This window comes from Physella acuta, unplaced genomic scaffold, assembly GCF_028476545.2.
Source record: "Physella acuta isolate Inbredline_101_S28 unplaced genomic scaffold, ASM2847654v3 ptg001899l, whole genome shotgun sequence".
Lineage (NCBI taxonomy): Eukaryota > Metazoa > Mollusca > Gastropoda > Physidae > Physella > Physella acuta.
In genome coordinates this window covers 192,900-208,364 of record NW_026733404.1, presented here as the reverse complement: position 1 = coordinate 208,364, position 15,465 = coordinate 192,900, and the positions used below count along the sequence as shown (strand labels likewise).

Genomic DNA, 15,465 nt, shown 5'->3' with positions numbered 1-15,465 from the left:
TTTTGGAACTACCTTACTTTGTGTCAAAATGGCTGACACGTCGTATTCTTATCCTAAACCTGTGGATCACAGGCTTATTCACGATAGAGTTTCATCATGGGAAGCTAAATTAGACCCGATTGCACCTCTCTCTTCAGATCAGAGAAATCTAATACATGATTTAGGAATTCTCGCTTCTCAAAGACCATTACCAACCAATGCAAGTTTTGTTTATTACTTCCATGATCCATCCAAACTTCATCATTCAAATTCAAATCAATCTCATTTGTTGATCAAACAAAAGTCAAAGTTCAAATGCTAGATCAAGGCCTGTCTCATCGGTAGATCTAGTTAATAAAAATCTAGGTCTAGTTTATTACTGTAATACTTATAGGTCTACTAGTTTGCTAGTTTCTCTAAGAATCATTTCCAACGGCAAATGGTTGTCAAAAAAAAAAAAAAAAACTACTCCCATGGCTGGCTGATGTTGTTCCTGTGTTGCATTGGCCCGAATGATGATTGGCCAGTATTGGACCTAGCCAAATACCAGAGACTGGTATAACACATTAGCCACATGATGTATTGTTTTGATATATGGGGTGTTCAGTTTTCGATAATGCACTGATTATGAAATCTTCTTAAAAAAAGGTTGTTAGATAACTTATTCTGGTAGTCAACTAAGTAATTGCTAAGATACTTAACAGTGGGTCAAAATGATAAACTTGACTATTCATTAATCCAATTATCCACCTTAAAATTGATCTCATATTAGCAGTGGTACATCTACACTCTTCCTAAATAGGCATGCCATGTACACATTACTGTTTGACTGTTTTATATTTCACATATTAATTACAGTTTGAGGCTAGTTAACATAGTTTCTAAGCCATTGTGAAATATTGTTTAGCTTCCAGAAGATGATTCCCAGTCTCTGACTCCAATGAAAGTGTCTTCTCAAGAAAAGGACAGCAATGTGGATGCTTCATCTCTTACTAATTTTATGAAAGGCACTAAACTGCCTGAAGGCAACAAAATCGAAAATGCCCAACAGGTATAATTATTTGAGGCATGTCTGTGTCATCAGTAGTAGTAATTATTTTTTTCATTTCTCTTTAATAACTTTTAGTTCTATTTATCTTTAAAAAAAACAGCATTAAATATTATCCTCTGAAATTAGTTATCAGAATGACATATTTTTTCTTTCCCCTCCAGTTTTTTTCTTGGTTTTCTGAGTTAGAAGAAGCCTTAGACAGAGATGATGGTGGTTTGTACAGGTAACATATAATTATGTTGTTCAAATAAAATTATATATTAATGAAGACTTGCAAAAAATTCATTATTTATGCATATTGCACACTCTGTACCAATTAAAGACAGTTAATGTGTTTTTGCATGTAATAAGGTGAATCAAATATTAGATGCCAGTTAAATTTTTTGTAGAATAACTTTTGAGCTAAGACACTTAAACTATGGTAATGCTCTGCAATTTGCCAGACAATACACAGATGAATTAGGACAGTATAGAGAACAGTGCAATAGTGTTTTATCAGAGGTCAACAATGCACTGGATTACCTCAAGCAGCTCAGTGGTCAGTATGTACATGTGTCCACAAAGACCAATGCTCTACATGAGGAGTGTGAACATTTGCTGGCTGAACAGGTAATACAATACTAGGTTTATCATCTATTATTTCTTGTTAATTAAGTTAATTTTTTTTTAAAGTTCACAGAGCAATGTGGGGTTATATTTCTGTTACAGTCAACTATGTTTCAACAACTTAAATTGCTGGTATTCACAGAAGCATTGTGGTTATACTTGTTTTACCGTATACATTTTAAATCTTACAGTTCAGGTATTCCGAGTCGAAGTGAAAAGTTTTTTCTTTAGTCAGCTGCTAAAACTTCCATCCCTTTATTACAATAAAATAAATTTAAGCTTTCAGCATTTTCTGTAATTTAAAAGTGATTGCTTTGTTTCTTCTCTTTCAGACACATCTAATGGATTTGGCTGAGAACATAAGTAATAAGCTATCGTACTTTAATGAATTAGACAGCATATCCACTGTAAGTCACATTTTTTTGTAATGTTATTGTTTGTGTAGTAATCATAATGGTATTATTTGAATCCAACATTTCCTGTGTGTATTTATTATTATATTTTATTGTTTAAAATTTAAACTTTATCTTAAGTAAAAAAAAAAAGAATTTGTATTTTATAATAATGTGTTCTGGCTTGAAAGTTATGTCTGCTTTGTAATTTGAAATTATATTTATACTAGACATTTATTATGAGAAAATATCTTCTAGAAACTAAGCCGCCCAAATCTATCAGTGAACAGTGAGACTTTCATACCATTATTATCTAGGATGGATGAATGTATATTATACCTAAAGAGTAATGTAAGTTATTTGAATACATTAAAAATAGGCCGATTCTAGTCGGAATAAGATACGCATGCGATACGCATGCGCAATGGAGAGAAACTACGACTTAACGGCGATGTTTTCGATGGCACTGCGCATGCGTGTGTTTACAACCGCAGAACCCTAATACCAACCCTAATCCTATCCTTAACCCTATCCCTAATCCTAACCCTAACCCTAGCCCTAATCCTATCCCTAACCCTAGCCCTAATCCTATCCCTAACCCTATCCCTATCCCTAACCTACCCCTAACCCTCATTCTAGCCCTAACCCTAGCCATAGGTCACTGCGCATGCGCAGAACTATCTTTTGCCGAAAAATCTTATTCCGAGTAGACACTTCGTTAAAAATATGTCTTAGCTGTAGTTACATTTTTTATCTACATTATTTTTACATTTTTATCACACATTAACATATTTTAAAGAAAAGTTTTGTTACCTTCATTGTAAAAGTTTATAATAATGATCTTTACTGTTTCAGCCTCGGTATAAAGAATGTGATGTTTACCTTGCCCGTTTCCGTCAGTGCCTTAGCAAAGCCTTGAATCTCATTAAGAGCCATGTAAATAATATCCTACTAACAGCGACACAACAGATTCAGCAGAAAAAGGTATTTATATTAGAGACCTTTCTTTTTGTACCATCACACCATTGTTAGATTTTACCTTAAAAATATACACATGATTTTCATAATATCACGATCTTTAAAATATTTAAAAGTAAGCCACTTATTGGGCATGGAATTTCTTTTTAGGATTCTTCCAACCTGGCTGATAATGCTTTCACCCTATTTTATGGAAAATTTCGCACCAATGCACCAAGAGTAAAGTCTTTGACAGAGCAGCTGGAAATACGAACAGAGAAAGACAATGAGTAAATTTGTGCTTGTTTGTTAATTAGAAAATAATCTTTATTTTTAACAAAAAATCTTGTTTAAACACTGTTGAATGGTTTTTAATAGGTAGGCCTATCCAAAAGTCATTGAAACATTTTTGCTAATCAAATGGAAAACAAATTGTTTTATAAAATTTACAAAATAGTGTCACTGGTTAATAAAAGATTCCGTTCACACTTTAGCTGCATAATAATTATTTAACTATAGATGCAATATGTCCTAGGTTTACAATTTACTTGTCTGAAAGTAAACAAAAAATTAGATAAATGTATGCTATTTTCCTGGATTATATTTCTGTGCTCACCAGTTTTTAAAATTAAAACCATGATTTTCTAAGTCATATAGAATCTCAAATCTTTTAAAATATTTTATTTAAACCTCTTCTCACAAAAAATAATAACAATACAAATTATTCATTTCAGGTATGCAAATACCCTTGCAGACTGTTACAATTTTTACTTCAGTCAGAGGGAAGCTCTTCTAGGTCCCAGTATTTCAACAACTATAACAGACTTGGCCTCAAAACATGTTAGAGACCACTGCGCATTGGTAAATATTAAGAAAGATATTACGCTATTAAGAAATGAGACTGCATGGTTGAATAGTAGAGCATTTGACTGCTAGCCCGAAGGTTTGAGTTCAAATTTCGGTTTGGACTTGTGACAGTCGGATTTCCCTGAATCCACTCAGGTCTTACTTGCATTGGTGAAAGCATAGGCGGTTAGGCATAGTGCTAACCACACTATCCCTTTATTTGCAGAGGTCAAGAAACTCTACTTCATTCGCCCAATTGATCCCTTGTTAACTATTAAGATTGTATTTAATATTTAGGTGTATATTTTACGTGGTAAATTTTGTCTTGTTTTTTTTAACAGATGCGCAGTGGCTGTGCGTTCATGGTGCATGTTTGTGAAGATGAATATCAGCTTTTCTTTAATTTCTTTTCTAAAGGGACACCACTCTTAGAGTAAGTATGGATCAAGATCAGTTACTAATAAGCTATAAGTGACTATATAATCATATTATATATGTATATTTAGTTTTGTTTTCTTGGTAACCTTTTTTTTTTTTAAAAAAAAAAACATCCTTTCCAGTCAAATGCTAGAAAGGATATGTAACAATCTGTATGATGTTCTGCGGCCTCTGATCATCCATATCAATCACCTGGAAACCCTTTCTGAATTATGCAGCATCCTTAAAATAGAAATGATGGAAGAGCATGTCAAACAAAATCGTGAGTAACTTGTTTGTAATCTTAAGAAATAGAATTTTTTCGGTCATACTTTTGAAATATTAAACTTTCCTGTATAACTTTTTAAATATGACATTCTTTAGTTATTTAAAGTAATGCAAAAAATGGAAATATTTTATTATTTTTTGTGTTTGTTGTCATTTGTTCTTATTGTACAGTAATGTGTTTCAGTGGTAATGTGTAAAGTGGTATTTTTTATATTTCAATTTATTCATATTACTAACAATATTTTTTTAATGTGTGGTATGAAAATCATGGTAGCTTCCCGTTTTTCAAGAATTTTAATTTTTACTATTTTTTTTATTAATTAGGAATTGGGTTTACAGGAGGGAATAGGTTAATAAATCAAGCTGTAACAGTTAGCAGAAAAATATTAAAATTAAAAAAAAAACAAACATTGCAGCTCAAGAGCTTGTAGCCTTTGAATCAGTGTGTCAACAGATGTTGATGGACATACAAGAGAGGCTAGTGTACAGGACGTACATCTACATCAAGTCTGATATTCTTCAGTACAACGCTGCGCCCGGTGATCTGGCTTATCCAGAGAAACTTGAAATGATGGAGGTACACACAGGCATAGTTATTTGTTTTTATTGAAGAATTTACTCAGTTGAACTAAATTTACGTAATAGTTTATTTCTATTTCACTAGGACCGTAAATCAATAGTGAGGGAATATTTATCATGCATTTTTTTTCCACAGAACATTACAAAAAGTGTTGAAAAGAGATTGAATTGATATATTAAATTTAATTAGGATTATCAATAAAAGTTTAAAAAAAAATCTATTGTGTTTTTGTGCAGAGTATTGCAGAAAGTATTAAAAAGGGGAAGCCACCCAGGACAAGCCATTCCCGCACACCTTCCAATGCATCAAGCACATCCCATGAAGTTGCAATGTTAACTGGGGCAGGGGATACCAACAGTGATTCTTACATGTCTAATGGTTCTCTTAACAATGGTGCTGATGAAGATATGCAGGAAGTTCCCCTGGACAGAAGTAAGTCATGATTAGATCCACAGGCTAGTGTTGGTATGTTGTCATGTGTGAATTATTATCTTAGGTCACTCTCAGCATGCAAAGCATAGTGAGGTTGGCTCTATGTTCAGCCACCCTTACTTTCTGTAACTCAAGTCAGGTGTCTGCTAGTAACGAATGGGAGGGAGTATTATAGAAAAAGTAATATGGTAGATGCAGAAAAATTGTGCGTTTAAGTAATGATTATAAAATATTTGTTTCACGCTTAAAAAAATAACAGTATTTTTCATAAGAGTTATAGCACTTGAATGAGTGTATTTGCCATTCCTTGAAATGAAACAGAAATGCGCAAGAGCTACAGAACTTTGTTCTACTTCTGCTAGGTCTGGAGGAACCTGGCAGCAACATGCCAATGTCACCAGCTGATCTCCATGGGATGTGGTACCCAACAGTTCGGCGGGCTCTAGTTACACTCTCCAAGCTGTACAGGTGTATTGATGTAAGCACATTTTTCTTAATAGAAGCCAATTTAATTTATTTTACTTTGTATAATAGAGAGGTTATTTATTTTTATTTTATCAAACATGCTATCAAATATATTTTAAACAATATGAATGTTCCGTATTTTTGCTTGAGTAAGCAATGTATTATTATAACTTACGCAATATGCCTGCAGAAAACAACATTCCAAGGTCTCTCACAGGAAACACTACAAGCCTGCATTGTTTCTTTAAAGAATGCTAAAGAAGGGATAGTCAAGAGAAAGGTTTGTAAAACTTACTAGATACATTTTAATTTTAGAATAAGTCATTTTGTTCACTGCAAGAACCAAATACTGCTACTTTTAATGAAATAAATTCTTTTAAAAATCTTGTAAAGTATGATAAAATTAAGTCTTCTGTAAGTTTATTAATTGTATGATAATCGCATCCCCTGTAAGCATTATCTAAAAGAGTTTAAGTGTTATATTATGTCCAGTAATGTTTCCTACAGCCTGCTGTCTTACTAATTTTGTCTTTTTTCTTTAGCAAAGCAAGCTTGATGGTGAGCTGTTTCTAATCAAACATTTACTCATCTTAAGAGAACAGATTGCTCCATTCCAAGCAGATTTCTCAATCCGAGAAACCCATCTGGACTTCAGTAAATTTAAAGGTCAGGGGATTTTAATACTTGGTTATGTCAGGAGGGACCCCTTCCTTTTTTTTTTCACTTGTGTGTTTCAAATTGCTTTAACAATTTGAATTTTACCTCACTTTTAGCAGTTTGTCATTTTCACTTTAAAGCAGGGGTCTCCAAACTTTTCAGCCCGAGGGCCGCATTGACTATCAAATATCAGTTCGGGGGCCAGAACAGAATTTCTTCCAGGCATCTGTTCGGGATGACGTAGACCCCTGCCTCACCCCCCCCCCCCTCCCCCAAAGAACGTCTTCCCCCCACCTCAACGAAATAATATTTATTTAGAAATATATATATATATAAATATAAATTTCAAGTGCACCCCCCCCCCCCCCCCCCCCCGAGAAAAAAGTCTGAGAGAAACATTCGGGGACTGACAACACAGTCGAGATCCAAGTTTGTTCTCAAATTGTTCTTCACGTAGGCCTACTTCATTATTGAAAATGTTTGTATGTTGTTCCAAATATTGAAAGGTACTTTGATGCAAAAGATGTAATATTAGGAAAGTCTTCCTTGGGCAAATACTTATAAAACCCACCCGTCCTTATTTGAACATGTCTTTAAGGAGGTCATTTGCTGGGCAACTGGCCACATTTACTTCAATGGTATTTGCACTCAATGCTACATTTTCAGTTAGTTTTGAATTTTTTCTCAGCCACCTCCAACAAACATTTTTTTTTCCGTGGACAAAACTATCTCCGAGGGCCGGATGAAAGGCCGTAGTTTGGAGACCCCTGCTTTAAAGCATTCGATAGATGTTTAAAATCTAATTGTATGTAGGATAAGTAGTGCTTTTTTTTGAGGTTATTTAAGCTGTGACAGATGTGGTAGCTATGAGAGCTGAATTTTTGTGATAAATTATAACAAGAACGCTGTTAGTTGTTTTTATTAAAGAAAATGTAGATGTTCCTGGCTTTGGTTTTGATGATGTAGTAAATAAGAATTATCATTCTTCATACTTTAAAACCATTTTTATATTTATGTACATAAAGCAATTATAAAGTAAAAATAAATATATAAATTACCAAATATAGTAGTTTAATATAATAGTCCTCTCCTGTCACTTTTGTGAATGTTGTTGTGGGTTTTTGATATTATTCATAATCAGATGTTTCTTTAGCTTTAATCTTTTACTCAAACTGAAATTTTAAATACTTTCCCATGTGACATTCTGACCTTAAAGCACAGATAAACAAATTATTTTTGGAAATCCTGATCAAATTTTTGTTCAAAATATTTTCCCAGTAGGGAGATTCTTTAACTGGATATACATTATACTGTCAACTTCACTGTTAACAATGTCTACATTATTCTTGGTAAAGCTATACTTCTGGAAGTCTACTTGTTAACGTGTTTACAGTATAACAAATAATGTATACTATATGGGTACAGCTCTGTAACTTTATCATAGCTTAAATATATCATATATTTATAAATATATTTCAGATCAATGCTTGGGTTACTCTTATCTATAATAATACAACATTATTACATATAGTGTTTTACATAACTCATACTTTGTTACAAGTAAATTGTATGAGTAAATTGTATTGTTTTTTATTCCAACTAATTTCCTTACCTTAACACATTTCCCAACTCATGATTTCTATTGAAAACCCTTTATGCTACTGTATTCATATATTTTTGGGTTTCAATGACACAAAGTTAAACAGTATAAAGTCTATATTGTTTTTTAAAGACGTAAAGTAAATAAAAATGTCCTTTTCTGTCAAGTAAAGTAAAATGAAAAATAAATAGGAATAAAGGGTTTTCAGTAAAAAAAAAAATTGACCCTCTGTTGACCCTCGCTTCTACAGATCTGGCAGGGTTTAAAGAAGGGCAGCTTGGCTTTCACACGCTTGTAGGTACGGTTGTTTTATTTTTTCTTCAGTCAGCATCCTTGATCACTGTAACCTCCAGCTGTCACATGGGCAGATGTCTTGTGCTGCCCCCTGTTGCTTGATCTAACAATAGATGTAGTTGTGTTTTACCTTCAACCTACTATTTCTAACTAGTGTAGTACCTATAAGTCAGCTAAAATTCATTTAGTAAAAATCTTTACTCCTTATTTAGTTCACTTGTTTATAATCACATTTTTGCACTATCTTATATTTTCATAAATGAAAAATCTTTTTTACTGTGTACTGTGACACACTTACAGATTTAACTGGAAATGGTAACTTAAATAGGTTGATGGATAAGCATGGGGCTTAAGGATTCATTGTTTTAGCATTTAATTAATAAACTAACATTCTTAAAAAAATATAGTTAAGTTAGAATTGTTGTGTTAAAATGCCTGTTTTATTAATTCCATTATTTATGATGCAATGTATATATTTGTGTGTCATAATTGTATTGCTTCTAACCATTCATTTTAAACATAGTTGCTCTAAGGAACTTATCTGTTTCTACTGTCATCTTGTTTGTTCATATGAATATATTGCAGTTAAAATTGTAGTCACAATTATAATAAAACTCTTTTTTTTTGAAAGGAAAGCTGCTTTTTAAAAACACTAAACTCAGTTAAGTATCTATATGTACTGCTCTTTAGTTGGATAAAATCACAGCCTTTTTAATAAATTAAGTAATGTCTGCAAATAAATTAATAATAAAAGACAAATCTGCCACCTTAGGAATTTATTACTATAAATAGCTGTTGTGTTTTTAAAAATGAGCAGATTAAATATAGAGGGTCTGTACCGCCAAGTACTATCTAAACCACTCACACCCATTAACTTATTAACGTTTATCATTGTGTTGATGGGAATAATATATTTCTATAGAATGAAGCATTCATTTTCTTTTAGTTTAAAAGATAAAGGTGAGTAACAGAACTCTGTAGAATAATGGAATATGAACATTTTTGTTTTGTCTCACTTTCTTGTTATCTAAAGTATGAAACTTGCCTGTATTTGATCTTATCCTTGTATTAAACATCCTTTACTTATTGTACAACACCTTTCTATTTTTAGATGCTGCCTACTCCTTGTTCAATAAAAAGTCCCAGCTGTTTTCACTCAACAGCAACAATGCTCTGCTACAGTTTATCCTTGAGGTGAGATGACATTATTCCTTAGGAAAGAAGTGTTGCACTTCTAAACCATGTGAAAAAGTATGATCTTGTGGTTGTGAAAAAGTATGATCTTGTGGTTGTGAAAAAGTATGATCTTGTGGTTGTGAAAAAGTATGATCTTGTGGTTGTGAAAAAGTATGATCTTGTGGTTGTGAAAAAGTATGATCTCGTGGTTGTGAAAAAGTATGATCTCGTGGTTGTGAAAAAGTATGATCTCGTGATGTGAAAAAGTATGATCTCGTGGTGAAAGATACTATCAGTTTATATATGGGAGGGCTTGGTTGCACAGCAGCGCATGACTGCTTGCCCAAAAAGTCTTGAGTTTGAGTCCCTTGGAAAGGTAGGATGTCCCTGAGCACTGGTGAAGTACAGGTGTCTGGGCATAGAACTGACCACAATTACCCCTTTAAATGTAGAGGTCACAACAACAGATGAACTCTATTTCAGTTGTCATATTCATTGTTAGGTTTCTATCAGTTCATGTATTTAAATAGCAACTAAGAATTACATTTATAATCAACTGTCAATAGGAAATTTTCATAATTATTTATTAAACCTTTGAAGCCAATTATTTGTTTAGGGCACACCACAAGTGACAGAGCTGTTTGTTGACTCTAAGAGAGATGTGGATCAACAGTTGAAAACCAGCTGTGAGGATTTTATACACCATGTGACAGAAGTTTTTGTGGCACCCCTTCAGTCTTTCATATCCAGGGTAAGGCTTTTGTACACATTCAGTCTGTCATATCCAGGGTAAGGCTTTTGTACACATTCAGTCTGTCATATCCAGGGTAAGACTTTTGTACACATTCAGTCTTTCATATCCAGGGTAAGACTTTTGTACACATTCAGTCTGTCATATCCAGGGTAAGGCTTTTGTACACATTCAGTCTGTCATATCCAGGGTAAGACTTTTGTACACATTCAGTCTTTCATATCCAGGGTAAGGCTTTTGTACACATTCAGTCTTTCATATCCAGGGTAAGGCTTTTGTACACATTCAGTCTGTCATATCCAGGGTAAGACTTTTGTACACATTCAGTCTTTCATATCCAGGGTAAGACTTTTGTACACATTCAGTCTGTCATATCCAGGGTAAGACTTTTGTACACATTCAGTCTTTCATATCCAGGGTAAGGCTTTAGTACGCATGCAGTCTGCCATATCCAGGGTAAGGCTTTTGTACACATTCAGTCTGTCATATCCAGGGTAAGACTTTTGTACACATTCAGTCTTTCATATCCAGGATAAGATTTGATTCTGGTTTGATGTAACAAGTTTACATAGACATAGATGTCTATTCACTCTATACAAAATGTTATACCCCACAGTTGAGACAAAATGTTATAACTAACAGGTGACACAAAATGTTAGACCCCACAGTTGAGACAAAATGTTATAACTAACAGGTGACACAAAATGTTATACCCCACAGTTGAGACAAAATGTTATAACTAACAGGTGACACAAAATGTTATACCCCACAGTTGAGACAAAATGTTATAACTAACAGGTGACACAAAATGTTATACCCCACAGTTGAGACAAATAGCCCTACCTGAGTTGACACAAAAAGTTATACCTAACAGGTGAAAGTCAAGGCCACTCACCTGCTGAACTTTCATATTCTGTTGATGTATTGTTTTGACAGGCTAACATTGTGACAAGTTTAAAAAAAGAAGAAGTCAGCACCAAAGTGACCTTGAGACAGCAGCCTTTTGCCACACCCGAGAAAGTTCATGACGTCGTTGCAGAGACTTACAAAAATCTGAAGACAAAACTGCCAATGGTACAGAGGAGCATGTCACTGTACCTGGCCAACAGAGACACAGAGGCCATACTCTTCAGGCCAATCAAAGTAAGCGATGACATGGTTGCTAGAGTAGTTGGATAGGTCATGGGGTATTTGGATATAGTCTGGCATGGTTGCTAGAGTAGTTGGATAGGTCATGGGGTATTTGGATATAGTCTGGCATGGTTGCTAGAGTACTTGGATAGGTCATGGGGTATTTGGATATAGTCTGGCATGGTTGCTAGATTAGTTGGATAGGTCATGGGGTATTTGGATATAGTCTGGCTTGGTTGCTAGAGTAGTTGGATAGGTCATGGGGCATTTAGATAGTCTGGCATGGTTGCTAGATTAGTTGGATAGGTCATGGGGTATTTGGATATAGTCTGGCATGGTTGCTAGAGTAGTTGGATAGGTCATGGGGTATTTGGATTGGTTGCTAGAGTATTTGGATAGGTCATGGGGTATTTGGATATAGTCTGGCATGGTTGCTAGAGTAGTTGGATAGGTCATGGGGTATTTGGATATAGTCTGGCATGGTTGCTAGAGTAGTTGGATAGGTCATGGGGTATTTGGATATAGTCTGGCATGGTTTCTAGAGTACTTGGATAGGTCATGGGGTATTTGGATATAGTCTGGCATGGTTGCTAGATTAGTTGGATAGGTCATGGGGTATTTGGATATAGTCTGGCTTGGTTGCTAGAGTAGTTGGATAGGTCATGGGGCATTTAGATATAGTCTGGCATGGTTGCTAGATTAGTTGGATAGGTCATGGGGTATTTGGATATAGTCTGGCATGGTTGCTAGAGTAGTTGGATAGGTCATGGGGTATTTGGATTGGTTGCTAGAGTATTTGGATAGGTCATGGGGTATTTGGATATAGTCTGGCATGGTTGCTAGAGTAGTTGGATAGGTCATGGGGTATTTGGATATAGTCTGGCATGGTTGCTAGAGTAGTTGGATAGGTCATGGGGTATTTGGATATAGTCTGGCATGGTTGTTAGAGTAGTTGGATAGGTCATGGGGTATTTGGATATAGTCTGGCATGGTTGCTAGATTAGTTGGGTAGGTCATGGGGTATTTGGATATAGTCTGGCTTGGTTGCTAGAGTAGTTGGATAGGTCATGGGGTATTTGGATATAGTCTGGCTTGGTTGCTAGAGTAGTTGGATAGGTCATGGGGTATTTGGATATAGTCTGGCATGGTTGCTAGAGTAGTTGGATAGGTCATGGGGTATTTGGATTGGTTGCTAGAGTATTTGGATAGGTCATGGGGTATTTGGATATAGTCTGGCATGGTTGCTAGAGTAGTTGGATAGGTCATGGGGTATTTGGATATAGTCTGGCATGGTTGCTAGAGTAGTTGGATAGGTCATGGGGTATTTGGATATAGTCTGGCTTGGTTGCTAGAGTAGTTGGATAGGTCATGGGGTATTTGGAATTAGTCCCTGAGGTACACAGAAGATAAGTTCATTGATTATCAGTCTTGTTAGTCAATATGCTATTGATGTGCAGTCTCATATTAACATTAATGCTTCTGATTTATAACTAGGGTCAAAACATTTGAAACATAAATGCCTATAAGGGACGAAGTTGCTATTATTTAGTGTTCTAAATATGGAGGTTGAATTAGAATTTGAGTTCATTCATTCATTAAGTCAACCACTAATGATCAATTTGTTGATATAACAGGTGAACGTTCAACAAAGTTTTATCAAATTTCAAGAGCTGCTGAGCCAAGAATATACAGAGGAGGATATACAAATTATAGCTTGTCCCAGCTCAGAGCAGGTCATTTACAATTCTAAGGAATTTTTACACAATCTTATGAAACAGTAGCTAGTGAATAATAATTACCCCTATCAAATACTGGTTGTAATTAATTATAACCTGTTCATTTGTTTATTCATCAAGTATTTATGGCACCAATAATCACATCTAACATTTGTAAACTTTTTAGGTGAATCTGTTAGTGTCTACAAGAATGACTTCAACTCCAAAGAAACCTTAACTGTAAAAAAGAACTATATCTGAATTCTCTCCCCCTTGACCAACTGCTGCCACGCCACAAAATAATGGACATCACAACATTTTGTGCATTGAAAAAAAGTTCACTTATTTTACTATTTTAAAAGTATGTTTATTGGGTTATTTTTACTTCTGATTAATTAATAACATGAATTCAATTGTTAAAACATAATTTAAAAAAATATGTATTGAGTAAATGAGAGTGAGTTGTTTAAGTCTAAAGTTGTTTTATTATTACAATTTTCTCATTTTAGAGAACTTATTATCACTTGTAAATAATAAAATTATTATAATTTGTAAATACTTGGTCACTTGTATCAAATAGGGCTGTATATATCTATATTTCTATAGCTTATAAATTGGTTAACATGTGTATTTTGTATTATAAACTGGGTCAAAATTTCTTCTGTATAGTAACTTGGTCTCTGGCATTGTAATTGATGAAGTGTCTTGTGATAATTTGACCCAATATGTGATAGAGATTGGTTGTAATATAATACATTTATTTCTTTTTTGGAGCTGGGCTACTGAATATGGAAGATTTTTTTCACAATTTCTATAGAATAAAATGTAAATTTAATCATTGATTATTTATTTTATTCAAGTGACTTTCTAAAAAAAACTTAGCTTTTCATTTTCAAGATCAAATAAGTTGCTTTTTATTTTGTGACTAAAATAGTAGTGGACCAAGGAAAAAATATTTTTGATTTTTCTTATTTCTCATTATTTGTATGTGCACACATTTGTGGTGAAACTTTTAAAAGTCTAACTTAATAATATTTCATTTAGTTTTTAACTAACGGTATAGCAAACAAATGTGCTTGGTATAAAGATTCCAGTCAAAGTTTAAATTGTCTCAGAATCTTATTTTGGTCAGTTAACTGTAAAACAACCATTGCAGTGAATTTAGAAGCATTAAAAATGAAATAAGACTAGTTGAGAAACTCAAAATCAGCCATAGGTACGAAGCGACTGAAACAGGTAGGAGCGTCATGTGTAGTACAAACAGTATAGTAATCACAACCACTGTATATACTTTGTGGGTTAAAAATATATTTTTGGTAGCCTGCTCCAATAATTAGGCAGATGTGAATATAATTGGTTGATTAACATGAATAGTTTTTAAAATAAATTTACTTGCCATAAATCATATCATATTGTAAAAATATCTCTATTTATTCTTGTTTCAATTTTTAAACTACCACACCATTTGTTGTGGAATCAAAGGTGTTTCTTTCGTGGATAGGTTGTTTTCATTATTATTACATCTTTTATACGTCTTGTTAAAATGTGGTTTTGTATATGCAAAAAGCAGAAGTATTATAAACAGTTGCAATCACACAACAAAAACCTTCCACCTCAGGGCCTAGGTTTTCATACAACAAAACAAAAAGTAAACAATGAAAACGTAATTAGAATTTTTAAGCTCCGCTGCATTGTTTATTGCTGTATTTTTTTTATGTAAGAGTATTTTTATTGCAAACATTCATTAACTTTTTAAAAACACTTTTACCATCCTTCCTATACTTTCACAATTTTATTTTGTGTTGGATTATCTCCCCTTCATAAAAACTGACAAATGTTAAATTGTCTCCCTTGACTCTTTATATCGAGGGAGATGAGTGCAATGTTGGCATTACGAATGAAACACTTAAAACTATTTGCCACGAGGGGGTGTATTACAAGCTGAGTGATATGCCTTTTGTTAAACTTACTTGTTTTCTGTAAATAAACTAGAGGGAACAAATTAAATACTGTTGTGTTGATCGTATGTCTACAACTTTATTTATCAACATGTTGTGTTGATCGTTCGTACGTCTAAAACTTTATTTTTGTTTTTAACATACTCCAGTTTGTTGAATAAAACCAAACT

At 33.8% G+C, this 15,465-nt stretch overlaps 1 protein-coding gene across 2 annotated transcripts; it reads left to right on the top strand.

The window, feature by feature from the left end:
• The first annotated feature begins 23 nt into the window (after positions 1–23).
• Positions 24–14,942, top strand: LOC131931140 (conserved oligomeric Golgi complex subunit 3). Of its 2 annotated transcripts, XM_059287838.1 has the most exons (22): positions 24–199; positions 887–1,030; positions 1,192–1,253; positions 1,474–1,639; positions 1,969–2,043; positions 2,287–2,379; positions 2,884–3,012; positions 3,157–3,275; positions 3,720–3,846; positions 4,173–4,264; positions 4,392–4,531; positions 4,953–5,113; positions 5,353–5,548; positions 5,911–6,026; positions 6,204–6,293; positions 6,556–6,679; positions 8,521–8,568; positions 9,676–9,758; positions 10,357–10,491; positions 11,428–11,634; positions 13,257–13,355; positions 13,525–14,942. In XM_059287838.1, the coding sequence occupies exons 1-22, from the start codon at positions 29–31 to the stop codon at positions 13,573–13,575; spliced, it is 2,628 nt and encodes an 875-aa protein (XP_059143821.1). In that variant the 5' UTR covers positions 24–28; the 3' UTR covers positions 13,576–14,942. The 2 variants fall into 2 exon arrangements, with proteins under 2 accessions (XP_059143821.1, XP_059143822.1); XM_059287839.1 differs by lacking the exon at positions 8,521–8,568.
• Positions 14,943–15,465: the final 523 nt, after the last annotated feature.

Bases quoted from the DNA above. Each gene is read 5' to 3' on its own strand.
- LOC131931140 (XM_059287838.1), top strand. From the start codon at position 29: ATGGCTGACACGTCGTATTCTTATCCTAAACCTGTGGATCACAGGCTT. The intron at 1,031-1,191 runs GTATAATTATTT...TTTCCCCTCCAG, and splicing joins AAATCGAAAATGCCCAACAG to TTTTTTTCTTGGTTTTCTGA. The intron at 3,013-3,156 runs GTATTTATATTA...ATTTCTTTTTAG, and splicing joins AACAGATTCAGCAGAAAAAG to GATTCTTCCAACCTGGCTGA.